Source organism: Salminus brasiliensis, chromosome 5 (assembly GCF_030463535.1).
Source record: "Salminus brasiliensis chromosome 5, fSalBra1.hap2, whole genome shotgun sequence".
NCBI classification, from domain to species: Eukaryota; Metazoa; Chordata; class Actinopteri; order Characiformes; family Bryconidae; genus Salminus; species Salminus brasiliensis.
In genome coordinates this window covers 1,606,030-1,633,898 of record NC_132882.1, presented here as the reverse complement: position 1 = coordinate 1,633,898, position 27,869 = coordinate 1,606,030, and the positions used below count along the sequence as shown (strand labels likewise).

The following is a 27,869-nucleotide window of genomic DNA, read 5'->3' as shown; positions in this document are numbered from 1 at the left end:
GATATACACTGAGGAGGAGGAGCTACAGTCTCTCATTAGGGTGAATATTAATAACTCTAAATGTAGGTATTGTGATATACACTGAGGAGGAGGAGCTACAGTCTCTCATTAGGGTGAATATTAATAACACTCTAAATGTAGGTATTGTGATATACACTGAGGAGGCGGAGCTACAGTCTCTCATTAGGGTGAATATTACTAACGCTCTAAATGTAGGTATTGTGATATACACTGAGGAGGAGGAGCTACAGTCTCTCATTAGGGGGGAATATTAATAACGCTCTAAATGTAGGTATTGTGATATACACTGAGGAGGCGGAGCTACAGTCTCTCATTAGGGTTTGATTGGATTCTGTAGAGCTTGTCTGATCTCACAGAAGTATCTAGTGAAGAACACATTAGTGAGCAGAGGGAAGAGAACTGCACTTTAAGTGTTTAAAACTACATCAGGATTTAAACAAACTCCCTCACACACACTCACACACACCAGCACAGCACAGTACACACACACTCTGAGCAAACAGCCAGAACATTACGAACAGATGGACCAACAACGCCATTTCAGAACATAAATCTACAAAACACCGATCCAACACACATCCAACGTTCACAGAACACAGGGTTGGCTGATATGGACAAAATAACACGAACAGAATCATCATAATCATCATTATTATCATTATTATGGCATGACAAACGATACAGACCAACATCTTAGTCCGATCCAGATTCTGATAAACTGGAGAGCTGCTGGTTTTAGAGTTCAGCAGATCTTAATGTAAGGGTTCCTCCAAGCTGCTGTATTTGTAGGAGATGGCCAATCAGCACGGTCAGTTCAGCTCACCTATAACGGAAGGCGATGGCTAGATGCTTCAAACGTGTGGAGGGACGTCCCGATCCAATCCGAGTATCGTGACTGATCACGGATCCTAGATTCAATCAATCACCCAAGACATGTCTGATATCTGCCGTGAGCTTCTTTAGTTTACAACAGGAGATGCTCACCTAACCAACCTCTGTGAACACGGCCCCAAAATCTCCATTCATCTGCTTCAAAAAAGAATCAAATCAAAAGAATCAAATAAAAGGAATCAAATCAGTTAAAATAATAACGCAGTACCGACAGACCTTCTTGACACCTTCTTAATTTAGAACCGGACTAGGACTGAACTGGTTCTAGAACCGAAACTATATTCTCCTCCTCATCACGTCCCGTTCTCAGACTAGAGCACAGTGGGCGGAGTGATACCACGCGGTGTGCTGAGGTGAAAGAGGTTCCGGTTCCTCCAGCGTTCCTCAGCTCTGTGGAAAAGGTTCTGTTTGGGTTCATAGACTAAAGTAAGTCACAGAAATGGTTCTACATATTGCTAAAAAGGGTTCTGTGATGTTTGATAGATAGCTATAGTGGAACCCTTTTTTTAAAGGAAGGAACATCTACAAAAGATTTTCCACCAACGCTGAAAACCCTTTGATCAGGCTAAATGTTCTTTGAACTGTGATTATTTTACATGGAACCATTGCCTTTCCTAGAGAACCCTTAAAGAACCTCTAATGAAGATGTAGAAGAGCTCTGAGACCCGGGCTGAGAGATTCTGGGGGTTTGGGGGCGTGTCTACAAAGAGAAGTACATTGGTCCAGCGTTTGTTAGCAGTGTTAGCCTAGCATCTCCAGCTATAATCTAAAGAAGCATAATCCAATCTGATCTGATCTGATTTTTGGATTTCTAGATTCAAACAGGTAGAGTTTAGGTATTGACTGCAGAGATCACTGGTGCTGATGTTCTACTGTAGAACGGTTCCACTCTGCAGACTCTACTCAGCTGCTCTGTTCCAACACAGCGGTGAAAACAAAGGATCGGAACTTAATCAGGCTGAAGCTGATTTCTGCTTCCTGCAAACGCAGCAGATCAGGGCTGGGCTGATAAACACTGCAGAGGTCCTTTAGGTTAAGTTCTGCTGAAGGTTCTAGATAGGTTTTGATCACGGAAGCTGGTTTTGATCATTTTGATATTCTGGCGTTGGTGCTTTTACTGCCGTACGCATGTCCTTCATAGGAAAACTTCGGGAAAAGCAGCGCAGTCATATGGTTACATTCAGCACTGCTTCAGCTCTGACCACCATACAGCGGTCAGTTCTCTCAGTGTCTGAAGCAGAGATATGTGACTTAAAGGGATATTCCAACATTTTACAGATTTAGCTCTATTTAATGTGTCTGTAGCTCACGGTTGATCACCACTGACCACAATTTCCACCCGATTCCCAGAACTCCTAAAAGTACAGAAAACACACAGACTAAAATCAGCTACAATAGAAGTCAATGGGCAGGTGCTGAATTCTGACTGAGGTTTATCACTGTGTAACTGGTTCTTTGATTTCCATCAATACCGAAGTGAAGCTAACTGGAGCTGCTTATATGTTACTGCGTCTTACTGCGGTAAAGTTGGATGAACGAAACCTAAGAGCAGCTCTGGTGAAGATGGAGTTCCCTCCTTCACTTCAGTTTTCACAGAATTCAGCATCTGCCCATTGACTTCCACTCTAACTGAGTTTGGAATCGGCAGGTTTGCAGTTCTTCTGCGACCTCAGAGGAACAGGCTGAAGTCATTGTCTGTGGTGATCAATCAAGCGCCTCAGACACTTCAGATAGAGCTGAGCGTGGAAAATGCTGGCGTACTCCTTTAATAATGTGATTGATTAACTAATAAACCGATAACTAATAGCTGATTGATAGACTCCCACTCCGACGCCCCGATTCACCCACTGCTCGATAAGGAGAGAGAGGGAGGATGATAAGACAGCATGGCTTCATGCTTTCAGACACAGCAGAGACAGAAGAGTGCAGCCACTGATCTGGACTGATCACACACTGATCAATAACACTGATCAATAACACTGATCGCGTTATTAACTGATGTGTTTTTGGGGGGTTTCCATAATCACACACCTCCCTGACACACAGCTGCAGGAGGGAACATTACAAAAACGTAAAAAAAGAAGCTACTGAACTGAAATAATTACAGATCATTAATATGATATTACAAATATACAGTGATTAGCATTAAAGCGATAGTTCAGATACACACATTTCCCCTTAGCCCAAATGAGGCTAATGTAGCTAATACATACTGGACAACTACACTCACCAATTAGCATCCAATTATGAGGCTAATATAGCTAACAAGTAATGGAAATGTAGAGATGCTAATTGGTGGGGTATAGGCTTCCATTACTTGTTGGCTACAGTAGCCTCATAACTCCAGTGCTAAGCGGTGGGGTATAGGTTTCCATGATTTGTCGGCTACGTTAGCTTAGTAGCTCTAATGCTAATTGGTGGGGTATAGGCTTTCATTACTTTTTAGCTACATCAGCTTTATATGCCCAGAGCTAAATGGTGGGGTATAGACTTCCATGACTTGTTGGCTATGTTAGCCTGTCTCTAAGGCTAATTGGTGGGGTATAAACATCAATTAGCTTCATAACTCCAGTGCCAATTGGTGGGGTGTGAGCGTCCTTCAATTGTTAGCTACATTAGCCTCTTAGCTGCCGTGCTAACTGGTGAGGTATAAGCTGTTAGCTACGTTAGCCTTGTAGCCCCAGTGCTAACTGGTGGTCTACATTTTGAGAGTGAACTGGACAAACTTGTCACCAAACTATCGCTTTAAAGAAAAACCTCCAGATTGTTTCCTGGACGGGGTCACTTTGGTTACCCCTAACAACACTGCATCCCTGTGAAGTCTGCAGGTGCTGTGATTGGGTTGTTAGGTTGCCATGGCGTCCTGGAAGCCCCAGACCTCCAGCAGAGCGATCTGGAAGCTCTCGGAGCAGAGCGGCGGGTTGTCGAAGGTGGTGCAGCGACCCGTCCGGCCGTGATTCAGCTCAGAGTCGATATACAGAGCGTTACCTTCACCGCCCCCTCCTGGACAGGAGGACACACACGCACACACACACACACACACACACACACACACACACACACATTACTGCACAACACAACACACAACACTGCTGTGGCACCTGCTTTTTTACATACACTATATGGACAAAAGTATTGGGACACCTGGTCATTCACTGTTTCTTCTGAAATCAGGGGTATTAAAAAGAGCTGATCCTGCTTCTGTTGGAGTAACTGTCTCTACTGTCCAGAGAAGAAGACTTTCTACTAGATTTTGGAGGAGGAGCATTGCTGTGAGGATTTGATTGCATTCAGCGACAAGAGAGTTAGTGAGGTCAGGATGTTGGATGATGATCACCACCCCACCTCATCATCCCTCATCTCAAAAGTACTGGATGGAGCTCCTCCTCCATCATTCCAGAGAACACAGTTCCTCCACTGCTCCACAGCTCCTCAATGCTGGGGGGCTTTATACCCCTCTAGCCCACGCCTGGCATTATTAGGCAGCATGGAGCCACTAGGGTCATGATGTTGATCTGCTCCAGAGAGTCCTATTCTATTGGCAGTACTTCTTCTCTACAGGGACTAGACAAAAGCTAAATGCATTCATTAGAAGTGTCCACAAACATTTGGACATGTTTAATCAATTTAATTAATCAATTACATCTGATGGTTCCACTCACCGATGATGATGGAGTCGACGTTCCCCGCCATGAACATGGACGTGTTTCGGGCGTTCAGGTGGAAGTGCCGGGCGGCAAGGAAGGGTGAGAGGTGGGAGGAGTCAGTGGTGGAGGTGGGTGGAGTTTCTACGGGGAGGCTGTGCGAATTAGCATTAGCATCATTAGCGCCTTCGTCAGGCTGATCAGATTCGGCCGGGGCAGAGTTCGCAAGTTCAGGGTGTTTAATAACGACCCACTCATACCTCTCCATCTCTGGCTTCATCTGAAACACACACACACACACACACACACACACAAACACACACAAACACACACACACACACATTTAATTTGTTTTAGTTTAGTTTAGTTAAACTATGTTAGTTTAATTTCATTTTAGTTTAGTTTAATTTCTATGGATTATATTTAATTAAAAATGTACATAAATTATCAGAAATAAATTATAAATAAAAATATATTGTTATATAATTTGCTTTATTTATATTATATTTTATATTATTTAAGTTGAAATAAATATTTAATTTAGTTTGCATTTTAAAAAAATAAAAGTGAATAAATAGTTTATATTTTATTTTTTATAGAAATAAATTGTTTATATTTTATTTATTATTTTGATTTCTTAAAGAAATCATTAATATTTCATTTAGTTTATTTTAATATTTTATTTCATTTAATTTAATTAAAAGTAATATTGTTTACTGTATAGTTTCATGTAATCATCAGGAAACATTTTTAGTAGTGAGTGCTGAATGGTAGTGTATAGTGCTGAGTGGTAGTGTATAGTGGTGAGTGGTAGTGTGTAGTGCTGAGTGGTATGGTATAGTGGTGAGTGGTAGTGTGTAGTGCTGAGTGGTAGTGTATAGTGCTGAGTGGTAGTGTATAGTGCTGAGTGGTAGTGTATAGTGGTGAGTGGTAGTGTGTAGTGCTGAGTGATAGTGTATAGTGCTGAGTGGTAGTGTATAGTGGTAGTGTGTAGTGCTGAGTGGTAGTGTGTAGTGCTGAGTAGTAGTGTGTAGTGCTGAGTGGTAGGGTATAGTGCTGAGTGGTAGTGTGTAGTGCTGAGTGGTAGTGTGTAGTGCTGAGTGGTAGTGTGTAGTGCTGAGTGGTAGTGTGTAGTGGTAGTGTGTAGTGCTGAGTGGTAGTGTGTAGTGGTGAGTGGTAGTGTATAGTGGTAGTGTATAGTGGTAGTGTGTAGTGCTGAGTGGTAGTGTGTAGTGCTGAGTGGTAGTGTGTAGTGCTGAGTGGTAGGGTATAGTGCTGAGTGGTAGTGTGTAGTGCTGAGTGGTAGTGTGTAGTGCTGAGTGGTAGTGTGTAGTGGTAGTGTGTAGTGCTGAGTGGTAGTGTGTAGTGGTGAGTGGTAGTGTGTAGTGCTGAGTAGTAGTGTGTAGTGCTGAGTGGTAGGGTATAGTGCTGAGTGGTAGTGTGTAGTGCTGAGTGGTAGTGTGTAGTGCTGAGTGGTAGTGTGTAGTGCTGAGTGGTAGGGTTTAGTGCTGAGTGGTAGTGTGTAGTGCTGAGTGGTAGTGTGTAGTGGTGAGTGGTAGTGTATAGTGCTGAGTGGTAGTGTGTAGTGCTGAGTGGTAATGTGTAGTGCTGAGTGGTAGTGTGTAGTGGTAGTGTGTAGTGCTGAGTGGTAGTGTGTAGTGGTGAGTGGTAGTGTGTAGTGCTGAGTGGTAGTGTGTAGTGCTGAGTGGTAGTGTGTAGTGGTGAGTGGTAGTGTATAGTGCTGAGTGGTAGGGTATAGTGGTGAGTGGTAGTGTGTAGTGCTGAGTGGTAGTGTGTAGTGGTGAGTGGTAGTGTATAGTGGTGAGTGGTAGTGTATAGTGGTAGTGTGTAGTGCTGAGTGGTAGTGTGTAGTGCTGAGTGGTAGTGTATAGTGGTAGTGTGTAGTGCTGAGTGGTAGTGTGTAGTGCTGAGTGGTATGGTATAGTGGTGAGTGGTAATGTGTAGTGCTGAGTGGTAGTGTGTAGTGCTGAGTGGTAGTGTATAGTGGTGAGTGGTAGTGTGTAGTGCTGAGTGGTAGTGTATAGTGGTGAGTGGTAGTGTGTAGTGCTGAGTGGTAGTGTGTAGTGCTGAGTGGTAGTGTATAGTGGTGAGTGGTAGTGTGTAGTGCTGAGTGGTAGTGTGTAGTGCTGAGTGGTAGTGTATAGTGGTGAGTGGTAGTGTGTAGTGCTGAGTGGTAGTGTGTAGTGGTGAGTGGTAGTGTATAGTGGTGAGTGGTAGTGTGTAGTGCTGAGTGGTAGTGTGTAGTGGTGAGTGGTAGTGTGTAGTGGTGAGTGGTAGTATGTAGTGCTGAGTGGTAGTGTATAGTGCTGAGTGGTAGTGTGTAGTGGTGAGTGGTAGTGTGTAGTGCTGAGTGGTAGTGTATAGTGGTAGTGTGTAGTGCTGAGTGGTAGTGTGTAGTGGTGAGTGGTAGTGTGTAGTGTTGAGTGGTAGTGTGTAGTAGTGAGTGGTAGTGTGTAGTAGTGAGTGGTAGTGTGTAGTGCTGAGTGGTAGTGTGTAGTGCTGAGTGTATAGTGGTGAGTGGTAGTGTGTAGTGCTGAGTGGTAGTGTATAGTGGTAGTGTGTAGTGCTGAGTGGTAGTGTGTAGTGGTGAGTGGTAGTGTGTAGTGCTGAGTGGTAGTGTATAGTGCTGAGTGGTAGTGTATAGTGGTAGTGTGTAGTGCTGAGTGGTAGTGTGTAGTGCTGAGTGGTAGTGTGTAGTGCTGAGTGGTAGTGTGTAGTGCTGAGTGGTAGTGTATAGTGCTGAGTGGTAGTGTGTAGTGCTGAGTGGTAGTGTATAGTGCTGAGTGGTAGTGTGTAGTGGTGAGTGGTAGTGTGTAGTGCTGAGTGGTAGTGTGTAGTGGTGAGTGGTAGTGTGTAGTGGTGAGTGGTAGTGTGTAGTGCTGAGTGGTAGTGTATAGTGGTAGTGTGTAGTGGTGAGTGGTAGTGTGTAGTGCTGAGTGGTAGTGTATAGTGGTAGTGTGTAGTGCTGAGTGGTAGTGTGTAGTGGTAGTGTGTAGTGGTGAGTGGTAGTGTGTAGTGGTGAGTGGTAGTGTGTAGTGCTGAGTGGTAGTGTATAGTGGTAGTGTGTAGTGGTGAGTGGTAGTGTGTAGTGCTGAGTGGTAGTGTGTAGTGCTGAGTGGTAGTGTGTAGTGCTGAGTGGTAGTGTATAGTGGTAGTGTGTAGTGGTGAGTGGTAGTGTGTAGTGCTGAGTGGTAGTGTGTAGTGCTGAGTGGTAGTGTGTAGTGGTGAGTGGTAGTGTATAGTGGTGAGTGGTAGTGTATAGTGCTGAGTGGTAGTGTATAGTGGTGAGTGGTAGTGTGTAGTGCTGAGTGGTAGTGTATAGTGCTGAGTGGTAGTGTGTAGTGGTGAGTGGTAGTGTGTAGTGCTGAGTGGTAGTGTGTAGTGGTGAGTGGTAGTGTGTAGTGGTGAGTGGTAGTGTGTAGTGCTGAGTGGTAGTGTATAGTGGTAGTGTGTAGTGGTGAGTGGTAGTGTGTAGTGCTGAGTGGTAGTGTATAGTGGTAGTGTGTAGTGCTGAGTGGTAGTGTGTAGTGGTAGTGTGTAGTGGTGAGTGGTAGTGTGTAGTGGTGAGTGGTAGTGTGTAGTGCTGAGTGGTAGTGTATAGTGCTGAGTGGTAGTGTGTAGTGCTGAGTGGTAGTGTGTAGTGCTGAGTGGTAGTGTGTAGTGCTGAGTGGTAGTGTATAGTGGTGAGTGGTAGTGTATAGTGCTGAGTGGTAGTGTATAGTGGTGAGTGGTAGTGTGTAGTGGTGAGTGGTAGTGTGTAGTGCTGAGTGGTAGTGTATAGTGGTAGTGTGTAGTGGTGAGTGGTAGTGTGTAGTGCTGAGTGGTAGTGTGTAGTGCTGAGTGGTAGTGTGTAGTGCTGAGTGGTAGTGTATAGTGGTGAGTGGTAGTGTATAGTGCTGAGTGGTAGTGTATAGTGGTGAGTGGTAGTGTGTAGTGCTGAGTGGTAGTGTATAGTGGTAGTGTGTAGTGCTGAGTGGTAGTGTGTAGTGCTGAGTGGTAGTGTATAGTGGTAGTGTGTAGTGGTGAGTGGTAGTGTGTAGTGCTGAGTGGTAGTGTGTAGTGCTGAGTGGTAGTGTGTAGTGCTGAGTGGTAGTGTGTAGTGCTGAGTGGTAGTGTATAGTGGTGAGTGGTAGTGTGTAGTGCTGAGTGGTAGTGTATAGTGGTAGTGTGTAGTGCTGAGTGGTAGTGTGTAGTAAAGGATAAAAAGGATAAAGGATAAAGGTGCACGTATTCGTCACTGTACAGCGTGGACTGTACAGCGAAATGTGTCCTCCGCATTTAACCCATCTGGTAGTGAACACACACTCACACACACACATGTGTTAGGGGCAGTGAGTACACACACACCCAGAGCGGTGGGCAGCCAACTCCAGCGCCCGGGGAGCAGAGAGGGTAAAGGGCCTTGCTCAAGGGCCCAACAGTGGCAGCTTGCCGAGCCCGGGAATCGAACCCACAACCCTGTTATCGATATCCCGGCGCTCTAACCGCTGAGCCACCACTGCCCCTGTGTAGTGCTGAGTGGTAGTGTGTAGTGCTGAGTGGTAGTGTGTAGTGCTGAGTGGTAGTGTATAGTGGTGAGTGGTAGTGTATAGTGCTGAGTGGTAGTGTATAGTGGTGAGTGGTAGTGTGTAGTGCTGAGTGGTAGTGTATAGTGGTAGTGTGTAGTGCTGAGTGGTAGTGTGTAGTGCTGAGTGGTAGTGTATAGTGGTAGTGTGTAGTGGTGAGTGGTAGTGTGTAGTGCTGAGTGGTAGTGTGTAGTGCTGAGTGGTAGTGTGTAGTGCTGAGTGGTAGTGTATAGTGGTAGTGTGTAGTGGTGAGTGGTAGTGTGTAGTGCTGAGTGGTAGTGTATAGTGGTAGTGTGTAGTGGTGAGTGGTAGTGTGTAGTGCTGAGTGGTAGTGTGTAGTGCTGAGTGGTAGTGTATAGTGGTAGTGTGTAGTGGTGAGTGGTAGTGTGTAGTGCTGAGTGGTAGTGTGTAGTGCTGAGTGGTAGTGTGTAGTGCTGAGTGGTAATGTGTAGTGCTGAGTGGTAGTGTGTAGTGCTGAGTGGTAGTGTATAGTGGTGAGTGGTAGTGTATAGTGCTGAGTGGTAGTGTATAGTGGTGAGTGGTAGTGTGTAGTGCTGAGTGGTAGTGTATAGTGGTAGTGTGTAGTGCTGAGTGGTAGTGTGTAGTGCTGAGTGGTAGTGTATAGTGGTAGTGTGTAGTGGTGAGTGGTAGTGTGTAGTGCTGAGTGGTAGTGTGTAGTGCTGAGTGGTAGTGTGTAGTGCTGAGTGGTAGTGTGTAGTGCTGAGTGGTAGTGTATAGTGGTGAGTGGTAGTGTATAGTGCTGAGTGGTAGTGTATAGTGGTGAGTGGTAGTGTGTAGTGCTGAGTGGTAGTGTATAGTGGTAGTGTGTAGTGCTGAGTGGTAGTGTTGAGTGTCTGATGGTGGAGCTGGGGACGCAGTGCAGCTTTACCTGGTTACTGAATGACAGCCTGGTTTTAACATAAAGCTCAGAGACAGTGCCGATCATAAAGCCACTGACTGACTGTCACATGGGGATGAGTCACTGGTCATGTGACAGGACAGTTCCCATCACAGCAGTTCTGTAGAGATAAAGGCAGACCTCCGCCCCCTGGGTGACAGATTTAGTACTGCAGCACTGCTGTTAATAAGGAGTGATCACTCCTCTCAGTCTGGAGCTGGAGTTTTATTTCCCACCAGAAGATCCAAACAGAACAGAGCACAGTCGACTCAGCACTTCAGTACCGGTTCTGCTTTCAGTGCAGCCTTTACTCCACTGGTGGGAACAGAACTTTCACTGGAGGACCTGGTTTCAGACTGTGGTTCTGTTTGGGATTTGGTTCCTGACTGGGTCATTATTTTTTTATAAAAAATGTGTTTAACTGCTTTTTAATTAAAAAAACATTAAACATGTCATTAAAGTGAGGAGATCATATTCCTGGTGATGCCACCGTCCAATCGGCTGACCTGCAGCCTTTGCACACTTCTAATTTATTCTTGTGGCTGCTGAATACCAGCCTCCCAACCTGTGGCTGCTGAATACCAGCCTCCCAACCTGTGGCTGCTGAATACCAGCCTCCCAACCTGTGGCTGCTGAATACCAGCCTCCCAACCTGGGGCTGCTGAATACCAGCTTCCCTACCTGTGGCTGCTGAATACCAGCCTCCCAACCTGTGGCTGCTGAATACCAGCCTCCCAACCTGTGGCTGCTGAATACCAGCCTCCCAACCTGTGGCTGCTGAATACCAGCCTCCCAACCTGGGGCTGCTGAATACCAGCCTCCCAACCTGTGGCTGCTGAATACCAGCCTCCCAACCTGTGGCTGCTGAATACCAGCCTCCCTGCCTGTGGCTGCTGAATACCAGCCTCCCAGCCTGTGGCTGCTGAATACCAGCCTCCCAACCTGGGGCTGCTGAATACCAGCTTCCCTACCTGTGGCTGCTGAATACCAGCCTCCCAACCTGTGGCTGCTGAATACCAGCCTCCCAACCTGTGGCTGCTGAATACCAGCCTCCCAACCTGTGGCTGCTGAATACCAGCCTCCCAACCTGGGGCTGCTGAATACCAGCTTCCCTACCTGTGGCTGCTGAATACCAGCCTCCCAACCTGTGGCTGCTGAATACCAGCCTCCCTGCCTGTGGCTGCTGAATACCAGCCTCCCTGCCTGTGGCTGCTGAATACCAGCCTCCCTGCCTGTGGCTGCTGAATACCAGCCTCCCTGCCTGGGGCTGCTGAATACCAGCCTCCCAACCTGTGGCTGCTGAATACCAGCCTCCCTGCCTGTGGCTGCTGAATACCAGCCTCCCTGCCTGTGGCTGCTGAATACCAGCCTCCCTGCCTGTGGCTGCTGAATACCAGCCTCCCTGCCTTGGGCTGCTGAATACCAGCCTCCCAACCTGGGGCTGCTGAATACCAGCTTCCCTACCTGTGGCTGCTGAATACCAGCCTCCCAACCTGTGGCTGCTGAATACCAGCCTCCCTGCCTGTGGCTGCTGAATACCAGCCTCCCTGCCTGGGGCTGCTGAATACCAGCCTCCCTGCCTGGGGCTGCTGAATACCAGCTTCCCTACCTGGGGCTGCTGAATACCAGCCTCCCTGCCTGTGGCTGCTGAATACCAGCCTCCCTGCCTGTGGCTGCTGAATACCAGCCTCCCTGCCTGTGGCTGCTGAATACCAGCCTCCCTGCCTGGGGCTGCTGAATACCAGCCTCCCTGCCTGGGGCTGCTGAATACCAGCCTCCCTGCCTGTGGCTGCTGAATCCCATCATGCAGCACAGTCAGTGTTACTGTGAGTGAGTGTGTCCTGCAGAGAGTGCGCAGTGGAGTGATACATGTACTCACTCTGAAGACGAAGCACTCCCCCGTGCCGAAGTAGCTGAGCTTATTACCCCCCCTCTTCCTCTCCTCCCAGTCCGTCGACAGGAAGGCCCCGCATACCTTAACCGCAACACACACACACACACACACACACATCACATCACATCCCCTAAACACATCACCCTAACACACTGTGTCAGTTTCCATGACAACATAACAGTTCAGTTGTTAGAGAGAGAGAGAGTCAGTACCTCTCTGTCTGTAGTTCTGATCAGTAGCAGTGTCGGCTCATACCCCTCACAGTGAGAATAAAACCTGAGAAACACAAACACACATGTTCACACACACACACACACACACACACACACACACTCAGAACTACACAAGGGGGTTTCCTTGTTTTTCTGGACACATTTAAAACACAGTGATTCTGTTCAGTCTTTCTTCATATTTTACACAGACTCATGTCTCTTAACACAGCATGTGCAGCTCTGTGGGTATGACACCCTTATTTATAGTAGCAGGTTCAGCGTGAGGGGAACTCCATATGGCTGTGCTATGTTTAGGAACTCATATTTGAATCAGCTGCTGCAGCTTCAGAGGAGAGCTGCTACAGAGCGTTAAACATCTGCATAGAGTAACATAATAATATTCAGTAGCCTGCGCTGCTACTGAACAACTGAAATACAACCAGTCACCAGCAGCATCACCAGTCACCAGTCACCAGCAGCATCACCAGTCACCAGCAGCATCAACAGTCACCAGTCACCAGCAGCACCAACAGTCACCAGCAGCATCAACAGTCACCAGCAGCATCAACAGTCACCAGTCACCAGCAGCACCAACAGTCACCAGCAGCATCAACAGTCACCAGTCACCAGCAGCACCAACAGTCACCAGTCACCAGCAGCATCAACAGTCACCAGCAGCATCAACAGTCACCAGTCACCAGCAGCACCAACAGTCACCAGTCACCAGCAGCATCAACAGTTACCAGTCATTAGCATCAACAGTCACCAGTCACCAGCAGCATCAACAGTCACCAGCAGCTTCAACAGTCACCAGTCATTAGCATCAACAGTCACCAGTCACCAGCAGCATCAACAGTCACCAGCAGCATCAACAGTCACCAGCAGCACCAACAGTCACCAGTCACCAGCAGCATCAACAGTTACCAGTCATTAGCATCAACAGTCACCAGTCACCAGCAGCATCAAGTCACCAGCAGCTTCAACAGTCACCAGCAGCTTCAACAGTCACCAGTCATTAGCATCAACAGTCACCAGTCACCAGTCATTAGCATCAACAGTCACCAGTCACCAGCAGCATCAACAGTCACCAGCAGCTTCAACAGTCACCAGCAGCATCAACAGTCACCAGTCACCAGCAGCATCAACAGTCACCAGTCACCAGCAGCATCAACAGTCACCAGCAGCTTCAACAGTCACCAGTCATCAGCAGCATCAACAGTCACCAGTCACCAGCAGCATCAACAGTCATCGGCAGCTTCAACAGTCACCAGTCATCACCAGTCATCAGCAGCATCAACAGTCACCAGTCATCAGCAGCATCAACAGTCACCAGTCATCACCAGTCATCAGCAGCATCAACAGTCACCAGTCATCAGCAGCACCAACAGTCATCAGCAGCATCAACGGTCACCAGCAGCTTCAACAGTCACCAGCCGCTTCAACAGTCACCAGTCATTAGCATCAACAGTCACCAGTCACCAGCAGCATCAACAGTCACCAGCAGCTTTAACAGTCACCAGTCATCAGCAGCATCAACAGTCACCAGTCATCACCAGTCATCAGCAGCATCAACAGTCACCAGTCATCAGCAGCACCAACAGTCATCAGCAGCATCAACGGTCACCAGCAGCTTCAACAGTCACCAGCCGCTTCAACAGTCACCAGTCATCAGCAGCATCAACAGTCACCAGTCATCAGCAGCATCAACAGTCACCAGTCATTAGCTTCAACAGTCACCAGTCACCAGCAGCATCAACGGTCACCAGCAGCTTCAACAGTCACCAGTCATCAGCAGCATCAACGGTCACCAGCAGCTTCAACAGTCACCAGTCATCAGCAGCATCAACAGTCACCAGTCATTAGCTTCAACAGTCACCAGCAGCATCAACAGTCACCACACCGCTTCAACAGTCACCAGCCGCTGCAGTCGGTGGAGTTTCCCATTAAAATGAATGTAATGTGACTTGCTGGAGTGACTGGGCCTCAGTGCAGTGAGCTGACCGTGTTTGACCCCAGTGTGTGAGGGGTGAGCAGGTGTCTATGATGTTCATGGTGGACTTTAGAACCTCACAGGGTCTAAAACACATTAACCCCCTTAGTGTTTCCCACCCAGCACATCCATTAGAGACGAAGTGTGTGTGGACCAGTGAGAGCAGTAGCTGTGTGTGTTTGTGTGGCGTAAACAGTCAACCTGAAGATCAGTATTAAAACAGGAAGAGGAAGTAGTCGGAGCGCCCCCTGCTGTTTAGTTAATACTGAACTGGGGTTAAAGGTCATTACAGGCTGTTATGAGTGTGAGTGTGTGTGTGTGTGAGTGTGTGTGTGTGTGTGTACCTGTTTAAGCTGCAGCCGTGTGTTGATGTGGTGAACAGTAGCTGTGGTTGGCACAGAGCGAAACGCTCCGGGATCCAGGACCAGATCTCCTTCATCTCCTTCGCACTGACGATCTCCGAGCAGAAATTATCCGCATTCACAGCTAACTGAACATTTCGTCTGCACACACACACACACACACACACACACACACACACACACACACACACACACACAGTGAAGTCCATAAGTATATACATAATATTTGTAATACTGGCTCTGTGCTCAATGGGTTTACACCCAGTGTTAGGTGATGTCCATGAGTTCAGACCCTCATTAACTACAATGGATTTGCATCCGAGTATTAAAAAAAACAATTCTTATATCTACAATTAATTATACAATTATTATACAATGAATTAGTGAATTGGTCCAATTTTGAACCAGTGAGAATAGAAGGACGATGTAAAAATGGCTGTAATTCCTGACAGGTCAGTGCAGTGTTGTTGTTAAGCTCTGTTAATTAAAGATGAAATTTTGCAAACTTATATAACCTCATTATTATAATTTTATTTGTATAATAAAAATATACCAGATATTTGCACTAAGTGCACTGAGGCAAAAGGAACCCTGTTTCACTGTGTCTGACAGTGTGCACAAATCTAAACATTTTGGGGAGAGATAAGAGAGACGTGTGAGCAGATTATTTAATAAGATATTCCATTAGATCCTACGTTGTTTTTATTAGATATACACCCAGAAGATCACGATTATAATAAATATGAAACAGCACTGATGGACCTTTTTTTTCTAAATGCGAAAAAATGAATAGCAGAATAGCAAAAAAACACATAGATCAAATATTTCATATCGGAGAAGACAAATGTTGCTAAATGTCAGGCCCTCGTTATCGTGCCCTCCCCCGGGGTGATCCCGAGCCGTCGCCCACAGGCCCAAATAAGGATTTATTAAAGCCCCTGGTTTATGTTCATGTGTGTTTGGTTCAGTTCAGTTGAGTCAATTCATGTCCATTTATGTTCATGTGAGGTTGGTTCAGTTTACTTCAGTGTAATTGTTCATTGTTTAGTTCATGTGTTACACCTGGGACTGGGGGTACTTTCAATACCGTAGTTCTCTGCCGAGGTTCCTTGCACGTTCTGGTGTGTTCAGGTCAGCTCCGGTGCTTTACCCACGTTCAGGTGTCAGGATTCTCAGGTTACCCACGCTCAAGCAAGGTGACCCACGCTCGCGGCGGCACGCGACTATTTGAGGTTAGGTCAGCCTTGCCGTTTGGTCTACGGCTGGTTCCTCAGCTCTCCTTGTATATTTTTGAGCGCTGCTCTAGGTTTGGTTCACGTTAACCCCTTAAAGCCTAGATTTAGTTCTAGTTCCCTTCTGGTTTTTCCTTTGTTAGTCTCTCCTTCGCTCCTGCTCCCGACTCCTCCCAGTTCCAGGTTTGTTGTGTTCGCCATTGCGTTTGTCACGTTTGAGTTTTGTTTATGACTTGTACCCATTAGTTGCTGCTCGCTTTGCCTTACTTGCCCCTTTTTGTTAACCTGGTTTTGTCAATAAATCTGCTTGCTTTGATTCCATCTCTGCGAGTGTTCATCCATCTTGGTCTGACCTAACACGCCATGACACTAACACCCCCAGTAGAAAGAATAACAGATATACTGAAAGTATTTGAAAACAACTGGTCACCCTTTCTGAATTATATACAGTGTAGATATAACAGGAACTCAATAAGAAAAGATCTGTTCAGTAAAGTTTAGTAAATATCTGTGTCAATAAGTAAAGATCTGAGAACTTGGAGTTGAGGGAATGGTTTTGGACAGACGAAATCAGACCTGTTCTGGTGTTTGGGTCTGTAGCTGGCTTGCTAACCTAATGCTAGTTTAGTTCCCAGGCCTAAAGGCCCAGTTCTAGCTAACTGAATAGACTCAGTTCTAGCTAACTGATTAGAGGATAAAGACTCTGAGAACAAAGTTGAGCGAATGGTTTGGTAAAAAAACTGACGAAATCTGACCTGTTCTGGTGTCTGGACCTGTAGCTGGCTAGCTAACCTAATGCCAGTTTAGTTCCCAGGCCTAAAGGCCCGGTTCTAGCTAACTGAATAGGCTCGGTTCTAGCTAACTGATTGGTAGTTAAAGACTTAAGTAAACAGTATAAAGAGTTGAGTGAAAAAAAAAACTGTTGAAGGGTTAGAGGGGGTAAATTAGTGAGTGATGAAGAGGATGTATGGTGATGATGATGATGATGACAGTGGGATGAAGAGTACCTGATGCTGAAGTGAGAAAGCAGGAAACACAGGAGCGAATGGAAGGAAGGAGAACAACAAACAGAAAAGAAGAGTAATGAAGAGAGAACCGAAAGATGGAGGTTCACACACAAACACAACCAGCATGAAAACACACACACACACACACACACACACACACACACACACACACACACACACACACACTCACACACACACACCTGACAACAATCAAGGCACTGTGGGATAGCGAGGGCCGTGTACTAGACTCACTGAAATGCTTGTGGTGAGGCTCAGGTGATCACTCTACAGCAGGACAGCACTGATCTACAGGAGGGTTCTGATAGTGGAACTGGGCTCTGTGTACTGAGTGTACTGGAGATACTCAGTAAATACTAAGTACATCAGGTATGTACAAAACTATAAATACCTAAAATACCTACCTGACCTTACTCTCCTTATTTACACCAATCAGCCATAACATTAAAACCACCTGTCTAATATTCTGTAGGTCCTCCTCATGCCACCAGAGCAGCTCTGACTCGTTGAGGCATGGACTCCACACCTCTGAAGGTGTTCTGTGGTTTCTGCCATCGAGTCAGATGTAAGTTGAGAGGTGGGCGGGGCCTCCATGAGCATCAGTGATCCTCATGTGGCCGATTCACTGCTCATCCTTTTTTGGAGCACTTTTGGTAGGTACTGACCACTGCATACCGGGAGGGTCACCCCACAAGACCTGCCTCCTGAGGTTCTGGAGATGTTCTGATCCAGTCATTATCTAGAACATCACAGTCTGGTTCTGGTCAAAGTGTCTCAGATTCTTCAGTACCTTCATCATCTAGTCATCATCTGACTAATATGTAGATCCACCCCTCGACAGACAGGAGCCACTGGACCCAGATCAGCAGTGTTCTTGACCTAATGTTATGGCTGATTGGTGTAAATGAGAGTACAATGTTTGGATGTCTTTGATTGACAGGTGTAGATAAACTGTGAGTCAGATTATTTATTGATTATTGATTGACTATTGATTATGGGTGTACCTCTTCTGCCTGACGGTGATGCCCTTCTGCTGAAGGGACTTCTCGTTGGCCAGCTGCAGCAGGGTGATCTCCTTGCGGCTGAACAGTCGGATGGAGAAGGCCTTCTCCAGCAGTTTATCCGGACTCACGCTGCTCCCGATGCCCCGCACAAATGCCTGCGTGGGAGAAAAGGTTTATCAGGAATAGTGATTACTGATATTGATTATTGGCTCATTGTTATTAGGAATAAATTACACAATAATATTCATAAAATAATATTCAGAATTTGATTGGATTTTCAATAATTAGCCAGTGGGTCAGGATATGTAAGACCCCAGAAGGCCTCCAGACTGGCCATCTCAGATGTGCTTCATTGAGACCCCAAGTAACTGAGTAAGTGGGTGGGGCCTCATTTGTGCCCTGCTATCAGTATGCGCTGTCAATCAAACACAGTTAGATTTGAACCTATATTTGTAACACTTGCGAATAAAATAATAATTAGTTATGTATTAATCTGATTCACTTAAAGCCACTGTTCACTTTGGGGGTCTTAGTTACAGTATCAGTGTGTGAAACTACCTCCACCATGTTTGGAAGCTGTATTTTAGCCTGGTTAGCTCTCACTTTGAGTTAAAGCTGATCTGCTTCTAAACGGTACTACGCCACCAAGAGGAGATTCAGATGCTAATAGTAGCAGTAGTAGTATTAGTAGCAGTAGTAGTAGTAACATTAGCAGTAGTAGTAGTAGAAGTAGTAGTAGTAGCAGTAGCAGCAGTAGTAGTAGCAGTAGTAGCAGTAGTAGTAGCAGTATTAGTAGCAGCAGTAATAGTAGTAGTAGCAGTAGCAGTAGTAGCAGTAGTAGTAGCAGTATTAGTAGCAGCAGTAATAGTAGTAGTAGTAGCAGTAGTAGCAGTAGTAGTAGTAGTGGTAGCAGTAGCAGTAGTAGCAGTAGTAGCAGTAGTAGTAGCAGTGGTAACAGTAGTAGCAGTAGCAGTAGTAGTAGTAGTAGCAGTAGTAGTAGCAGTAGTAGCAGTAGTAGTAGCAGTGGTAACAGTAGCAGCAGTAGCAGTAGTAGTAGTAGTAGCAGTAACAGTAGTAGCAGTAGTAGTAGTAGTAGCAGTAGCAGTAGTAGCAGTAGTAGTAGCAGTAGTAATAACAGTAGCAGTAGTAGTAGTACTAGTAGTAATAACAGTAGCAGTATGAGTAGTAATAGTAGTAATAACAGTAGCAGTAGTAGTAGTAATAGTAGTAATAACAGTAGCAGTAGTAGTAGTAGCAGTAGTAATAACAGTAGCAGTAGTAGTAGTACTAGTAGTAATAACAGTAGCAGTATGAGTAGTAATAGTAGTAATAACAGTAGCAGTAGTAGTAGTAATAGTTGTAATAACAGTAGCAGTAGTAGTAATAATAGTAGTAATAACAGTAGCAGTAGTAGTAGTAATAGTAGTAATAACAGTAGCAGTAGTAGTAGTAATAGTTGTAATAACAGTAGCAGTAGTAGTAGTAATAGTAGTAATAACAGTAGCAGTAGTAGTAGTAATAGTTGTAATAACAGTAGCAGTAGTAGTAGTAATAGTTGTAATAACAGTAGCAGTAGTAGTAGTAATAGTAGTAATAACAGTAGCAGTAGTAGTAGTAATAGTAGTAATAACAGTAGCAGTAGTAGTAGTAATAGTTGTAATAACAGTAGCAGTAGTAGTAGTAATAGTTGTAATAACAGTAGCAGTAGTAGTAGTAATAGTAGTAATAACAGTAGCAGTAGTAGTAGTAATAGTTGTAATAACAGTAGCAGTAGTAGTAGTAATAGTAGTAATAACAGTAGCAGTAGTAGTAGTAATAGTAGTAATAACAGTAGCAGTAGTAGTAGTAATAGTTGTAATAACAGTAGCAGTAGTAGTAGTAATAGTAGTAATAACAGTAGCAGTAGTAGTAGTAATAGTTGTAATAACAGTAGCAGTAGTAGTAGTAATAGTAGTAATAACAGTAGCAGTAGTAGTAGTAATAGTTGTAATAACAGTAGCAGTAGTAGTAGTAATAGTAGTAATAACAGTAGCAGTAGTAGTAGTAATAGTTGTAATAACAGTAGCAGTAGTAGTAGTAATAGTAGTAATAACAGTAGCAGTAGTAGTAGTAATAGTTGTAATAACAGTGGTAGTTAGTATTAGTATCAGTAGTAATAACAGTAATAGTAGTAGTAGTAATAGTTGTAATAACAGTGGTAGTTAGTATCAGTAGTAATATGGGAACCATCTCTACCTGAATGTCAGCTTTGACCCCTGCTGAGTCCTGCTGGGTGGTGGTGGCTCCGGCAGCCTTGTGCTTCCTGTAGAACTTCAGGATGGCCAGAGCGACTCTGTACAGCACCTTGTACCCCTCCACCAGGAACACGTCCATCACCCTGGCAGCATGGGAAAAGGGCAGGTCCCCCAGGATCCATCGCTGCCAGTCAGCATACACCTCCAGGACATCCGTGGCTGCCGCGACCATCAGCTTGTGGGCGGCAGGGCAGTACTTGTGGGCGAGGTCCCCGAAGGTCATGCAGGACGACTGGTAGGCCAGGAAGGTCTGGTCCAGCATACGGCGGCCCGGCTCGTTGCAGGCCAGCAGGCGGCCCGCCGCCTCGAAACACTGCGACTCATCTGCGCTCCAGTGCAGCAGCAGTGAGACCACCGCGGGCAGCGCCGGGCAGTGAGAAACGTCCGGAAACTCGCCCGCCACGCAGGAAATGACGGCGTGCACCGAGCCCACTGCCTCCGGCTTCAGGCAGTAGAGCGGTACCACGGTCCCGTCCACGAACTCAGGCAGAGGGTAGTTGGCCGGGTTCCGCTTACTGCTGGCATTTCCCACAATGTCACGGTACACAGCGGCGTCGGCGGTGACTGCCCGGCACGGCAGGGCTTTGATCAGTTGCCGGTACACCAGCGCCCTCTGAGTGTGGTTCTTGGCCCACTGGCCTGAGCGAGCGTGCTGCTTCAGCTCCTTCGGGTCCTTATACTCCGTCTTGGTGGCAGCGGCATCGCGCGAAATATCCCCCATCTGAGCCCAGTCCACAAACACACCAAAATCCTCCTGATCCTCCGACGCCATCGCCCCGGACCTCTAGGAGCACACGCTCACCCCACTGCTCAGCCACAGAGAGAAGGATGGATACAGAGGGGCTAATCACCCATAACGTCCTCCACTGCAGAGAAACAGAACATCAGAACAGTACTGGCCCGGTTCACACCCAGCATCAACATCAGGGATGAGAATTACTCAAATTTACTATATACAAATAAGCTTTTCTAGCATTATACATTTCGTCATTTGTCTCACCTTCGTGGAACGTTATTTAAATACGCTGTGAAAAATAGAATATTCAATCTGACGCCAAAGCCCCGCCCTAATGAGCATGCGTCCCATGTCTGGGTTTGTCTGTTTATATATTTAAAAGATGAGCATAACTGAGATTGGATCATCCATACCATACCCATCTATACTAATCAATACCCATATCTATACATACCAATCCACATCCACATATACCCATCTATACTAATCAATACCCATATCTATACATCTATACATACCAATCCACATCCACATATACCCATCTATACTAATCAATACCCATATCTATACATCTATACATACCAATCCACATCCACATATAACCATCTATACTAATCAATACCCATATCTATATCCATATTCATACCAATCCGCAACCAAACATACCCACCCATACTCATTTATATATACCCATTCATATCCATGTTTATATATATATATATATATATATATATATATATATATATATATATATATATATAAATCTAAATCTAAATATATACACCATCCATATGATTATATATACCCTCCATACAAATACCCACACTTATATTAATATACACAAATCCATTCCCATATTCAGGTATACTCATCCATATTCATCCATATCTCATATGACACAGTAATTATTCAGCTATTCAACCAGTGCTGTCGTGCAGAGAAAGAGGGAAAACATACGCTTATTATATAACAGCACTCCTTGTACCCTCGAGATGTGTGTGTGTGTGTGTGTGTGTGTGTGTTTATGAGATACGCTCCAACAGCATTAAGCAATTACACTTTATTAGATTTTTACAGACAGAAAACCGTCTCCCTTTCCTTCTGCTTTTCTCATCCCGCCATCTCCCCCCCCGCCACCCTCAAGCAGGTCAGCACAGCGGCAGCAGACCGTCACTGCTCCACAACCTGATCAGACAGATCACCAGAGCTCATCAATAACTCAGCTCTCCTTCAGCTGCGAGGCCTGAACTCACCCTCATACCGTCTCGGCCCAGCGCGCCCCTCAGCGCGCCCCTCAGCGTGCCCCTCAGCGCGCCCCTCAGCGCGCCCCTCAGCGCGCCCCTGCTTTAGCTTCTTTATTTGAAGCAACAGCTCAGTGAAGTCATACATTCATATCATTCATATTATATATTTATAAGATCAGAGGAGTCCTGCTCCATGCTTCTGGAGCTACAAGGCCGATGCCGATGATAGGCCCATTACGATTAGCATGGCGCTAACTAGATGTCGTCAATCTGCCAAAATCTGTCATTTATTATATTAATTTTGTCAGATCTGAGAGCCGCCTCCTTTCCATTAAGCTCTTTAATTGTTTTCCTGTTATTAAATCGAGCTTGTTTCAGATTTAAAGTGCGACTCTGTCTCTGCTACATTTCTGCTGTAGCTCTGACTGAAGACGGTGCTGGAAACAGGCGAGTTAATTAACGCAGAAAGTAGGAAATTTACAGCGTAGGTGAATCAGAATGCTGCATCCCCAACACTAACTGCACCTACCTGCACTACCTCCCCCACCACCACCACCCATACCAGACCAGCGGCTCACCCTCCTGCCACTGCTACCTGTTTAATGACCATGTTCAAACCCCAAAATGACTCTTAACTATCTGCACTATTAATATCACCACTATTAACTATCTACACCAGGATTATTATAGTATGATTATGATCAGACCAGTTCAACAGTTTAGATGGTTTGGTAACTTTTATCAATAATTCATAAATAGTTCTGATCAGAGGAGGATGGGTCGGGTCCCCCTTGGGAGTCTTGGTTCCTCCAAAGGTTTCTTCCTCCAGCTCTGAGGGGGTTTTCGCCGTTGGCTGCTCACTGGGGGTCTTCTTATGATGCTGATTTCTTGTCTTTTACTAATGACTGATGTGTAAAGCTGCTTTGTAACGACAACAGTTATAAAAGCTACACAAATAAATATGATCTGATTGATTATGTGGTTTGTGACACTGCATGACTTACTGTTATCTAGATCATGGACCAAAGCATGGAGCTAAACCCCAGTATCACCAATATCAGCCCTAAATCATGTACGCCTCTTTATAAGCTCCTCCCACCTTCAACACACATCATCAGAGGGTGGTTTAGTCATTACTCAGAAAATCCTCTGGGGGCACTGTGGCAGCGTCACAGGTGTGTACTACAGCTAGGGGTAAATAAAGGTACAACGTTGTCCACTGCGCTCCTTCAGTGACCTTGACTCTGGGCAGAGTAGGAGGCACAGGTAAGGCCTTAGGACGCCTCAGGTAAGGCCTATTACTGAGCCTCTTACCACAGAGGGGGTCAGCTACGGTGGGCCGTCAGTACGGAAGGGTCTTAATCACATCAAGTGCAGAAACCAAACAGCAGCGGAGACAGTCAGGCCAGTCTCAGCTACTGGGTCACCTACTTTCACTGCATACACTACATGTCCAAAAGTATCTGGACATTCATCAGTGTCACAATGTGTCCACAAATCTTTTTCTGATTACTGATATTTATCATTTTGGCTTTTATAACAAGAAAACAGTGGTATATATTACATTTAACGTTACATTTACCCTTTATTTACATTTAACCTATTAAATATCAACCTTAATCACAAATACAGTACATCATATAGTGTATATAGCATATATGAAACAGTGCTAATATACTAATATAACATATATAATGTATTTATACATATATAATAACTACGTTTAGGAAAAAAAAGACATATTTCACACTTTTAGTTTCAAATCTATGTTGCAGCAATGAAAATGTGATCACTTTTGTTATTAAAATGATATTAAAATGTATAAAATGTATCTGTAGAAAAATATATATTCTGCCATTCTAATTAACATAATACAGTTTGTTTTACTACTAATATTCATTTTGTTTCTTTATTAATTATTTAAAAACAAATGTTATATTACTCATAACTTACAAATGTTAAATTAATATTTTAAGAAATGTATTTAAGCTGTAATTTGTATTACCACAATGCATCCAGGTTTGTTTTAATGCTGATATTCATGTTTTTGCTTTATTAATTATGTAAAAAAAAAAGGTTTAATACTCATAAATGCTGAGTGCTAATTAAATAAACATATACGTGTGAGTACATAATAACTCACTATGGGGAAAAACATTACATTTACATCTAAATTAATAAATAAATCAATAATAACAGAATTATAATGTCACTAAAAATATATTCAATCAATTAATTAATCACAAAAAAATACTGTTACTCTTCTGACTTTCTTCTGGTGTTCAAATACACACATAAAAAGCACAGTGCCCACTGCAATGGGGTAAAGGGGTAAAAAGCCCCACTGGAGCCCCACAGCCCAATCATCCAACACCAGTACCTGACCTCACTAGTGCTCTCCTGGGGCTGACTGCAATCAAACCCTCTTCACAGCAATGGTCTGGTGCAGAGCAGAGGCTGTGGTAGTGCATTCACATGAGCTGTAAGCCTGGTGAGCAGAGAGGGCTTATCATAAACAGACTTAGCTATAAGCCCAGTGATGAGTACAAAGGGGCGTGGCCTTCAGGTGGCCTTCAGGGCAGGTGGGTATGGGTGCAGGTGTGTTCATGCAGGTGAAACTGCTTCCTATTGGTTAGTAAGTGACCCTCGGTGCTCTTGGGGTTGTTTAGATTAAACAGAAAGCAGTGGAAGTGCAGGAGCAATGCATTTCAATGAAGCTTGCTGGAATTATCCGTTCCACCTTAAATGCTGCAGCAGTTACATTCAGGCGCCAGAGGCGCCTGAATGTAACTGCTGCAGCATTTAAGGTGGAACGGATAATTCCAACAAGAAGTCAATTCACGCGTCGTCACCGACATTTAACCTAATGCAGATACAAATCAACACCCTAAAACAGCTCTGTAGCCTAACTGACACCTGTCAATCAATCAAATCAGTCAAATTACACTAATACAATGACAGGAAAGCGCATGAAAGGCAGCGCCGCCGTCTGTCTGTTAGCCTTTAGCCGCCTTACAGCGCCTTATAACCAAATGACACGTCGTATAAACATCATATATCAGTGTAATAACCCCCCTCAGCATTTCCACCGTGCACACAAGCCGAATTTGAGCCCTGAATCGTTCCTACCTGCCTGGATTTATCCCTCCTGCAGACAACCCGCATTCATTTTTGAGCGCTATGCGCATGCGCTGTGACAGCAGAGACAGCCGCAGTCACAGCGCATGCGCACCCTCGTTGGCAGATGTTTGCTGAGCGTCACTAATCACTAAACACAATTTATTGATTAATAAAGCTTATATATGGATGTGTAACGGGTCATTTAGTCAGCTGTTGTTTATTTGTATGTGGTTTTGTTGTTTTTGTAAACAAATCAACCGATCATTGGGTTATTTTAGAGGAAAATTTAATCATTTCATTTGTAATTTAATAGAAAATATGACTTTTATGTGGAATATCAGTACAAATCCTGACTGTAACAGCACTGACAACATGAGACAAATATTTATACATTTTTATATAAGCTTTTATAAGTATAAAAGTCACAATGTGCTGCATTGCATTTATTGTTTTATTTTATTAAATCTTTATAATAGTTTCTTATTATAGTATCATTATCACTGATGCCAACATTTCAGTATTTTAGACAAATTAGACACAAAAAGTTTAGACTAAAAATAAAAAAGTTTTATAACATGTTAGAATAGTTATAATTAGTTATAATTAGAGTTATTTTAGTGAAAGAAATGTACAAATGATTTTTATGTTGAATATCAGCACAAATCGTGGCTGTAACAGCACTGACAGTATGAGAAAATATAAGCTTTTCTGATTATGTGCTTTTCTATGTATTCTAAGTATAAAAGTCACATTGTGCTTAAAAAATGACAAATATTGTATTTATTTTTTTATTTTATTCAATATTTTCTTATTATATGATCATTATCACTGATGCCAACATTACGCAACAGCATTTTAGACAAATTAGACACAAAAATGATTAAAAAATAGATTAAAGATTTTAAAAGTTTTATTAAATGTTATAATAGTTACAATTGAGTTGCTTAAGTTGTGCAAATGTCAATGTGATTTGTAATTTAATATATGGACCTTTATGTTGAATTTAAATAAATCCTGACTGTAACAGCATTTTTTTATTATTGTTTCTTATTATATTATCATTATCACTGATGCCAACATTTTGCAACAGTATTTTTGGTGTCTAACAAATTAGACTAAAGATAAAAAATTTAATTTTTATTTTTTTATTTATTTTGTGGACTTTTTCAGAGTTAGTGTTTAATCCTTTAAGATATCTCAGTAAAAGGTCAATAAGAAACATTTATAGCATGTTATAATAGTTATAATTGAATTGTTTGAGTGGAAAACATTGTGTAAATGTTGATGTAATTAGTAATTAAAGTATAAATTTTGGACTTTTATGTTGAATATCAGTACAAATCCTGACTGTAGCAGCACTGAGAATATGAGAAAAATATGAGCTTTTCTGATTATAAGCTTTTCTCACCACTTTTAAAAGTTTAAAAGTCACATTTTAGTTTATTAAAATTTTCTTAGGTAACATCGCTGATGGCAACATTTTGCAACAGTATTTTAGAAGAAACAATTTAGATAAAAAAGGAGATTCTAGCCCCAGTAAAATCTGTACAGGCTGTACACCTCTACACATCTTCTAATCTTCACACTTCTGACAAAAAGCTTTTATTTATAAATAGAACTTTTTACAGGCAAAAATCCTAAATATGGCATTTATTCACAGAATTGAACAGGTTGGAAAACACATATATATTACACACTTATTTCTGCGCTGTACCTTTTGTACCACACCCTGCGCTGTACCACACCCTGCATTACATTTTCTGTTAAATTGAGCAAATAAACATTAATAATAATATAATAAAATGTACAGAAGTGTGTTTCTGTAGAGATGCACAAACAGTTGCATATGGATGTCCATAAATATATAATAATACTGTGTATATTATGTAAAAATGACTGATTAATATAATGTGTGCAGAACTGGTTAGACTAATAAGCTCACAGAACATCTAAATATATATTTTAATTATTCATTAATATAAGGTAATTTTATTGTGTTTAGTTTGAAGTGTGTGTCCTGGGAGAATATTTAAAACTATAATGGGGTGATATATATTTAATATCATTTTCTAAAACTGGCCTAAACACAATGTGTTTATTAGTAACACACACACACACACACACACACACACACACATACACATATATACACATATATACATATAATCAGTAGAATTGTCTGTCTGCAGTGATTGGCGTCCAGCTGTGTAATGACCCCGGATGTGTTTACTGCCCCGCGCTCATCCTGTTTATTGCCCTGCGCTCCTCGTGACCCTGCTGAACGGCACGTTGCCATGGTAACAGGACAACGCCCTGCTTTGTGCGCGAGGAGAGCGCATGACCCTGATTAGGGTTAAGTTAATTAAGGTCCAAAGATCAGCCGGCAGTCAGGCCTTCTCAACATCTGCACGCAAACACACCGAGCTCCCGCCAGCGTTACACAGAACCAGAGCCCAGAACCAGAGTACCACAGAACCTCACATGCCAAAGAAAACACTCTTAGAACACACTTCCTTTACAATCATTACCAGAGAACCCATATCACACAGAACCATCTCTTCCATTAGAACACACTCCTCAGCAGATAACCTCAGTCTCGGGACGTGAAGCTCCGCAGGCCGTGTTCTGTATGTTCTAAAGAAGAAAGGTTCCAGTAAGATCTCCTGTTTCTAACGCGCCTCTTTAGGGAACTGTGTGGTCGCTATGCTGTTTTAGG

The 27,869-nt window shown here is 43.8% G+C and overlaps 1 protein-coding gene across 1 annotated transcript; it reads right to left on the bottom strand.

Moving 5' to 3' along the window:
- Positions 1-10: 10 nt before the first annotated feature.
- On the bottom strand, positions 11-25,228 carry tbc1d24 (TBC1 domain family, member 24). The gene is made up of 8 exons (XM_072679217.1): positions 25,163-25,228; positions 19,995-20,919; positions 17,760-17,914; positions 14,481-14,639; positions 12,147-12,210; positions 11,920-12,015; positions 4,575-4,836; positions 11-3,915 (listed from the first exon to the last, which is right to left on the bottom strand). The coding sequence occupies exons 2-8, from the start codon at positions 20,823-20,825 to the stop codon at positions 3,758-3,760; spliced, it is 1,725 nt and encodes a 574-aa protein (XP_072535318.1). The 5' UTR covers positions 20,826-20,919; positions 25,163-25,228; the 3' UTR covers positions 11-3,757.
- Between the last annotated feature and the right edge of the window lie 2,641 nt (positions 25,229-27,869).

What these genes read in the sequence shown, in the direction of transcription:
- tbc1d24 (XM_072679217.1), bottom strand. Translation starts at nt 20,825, where the DNA reads ATGGCGTCGGAGGATCAGGAGGATTTTGGTGTGTTTGTGGACTGGGCT. An exon ending in GGGTCAAAGCTGACATTCAG is followed by an intron (nt 17,915 to 19,994) that starts GTAGAGATGGTT and finishes TCTCCCACGCAG; the next exon opens with GCATTTGTGCGGGGCATCGG. An exon ending in GGGAGTGCTTCGTCTTCAGA is followed by an intron (nt 4,837 to 11,919) that starts GTGAGTACATGT and finishes TGTGTGTTTCAG; the next exon opens with ATGAAGCCAGAGATGGAGAG.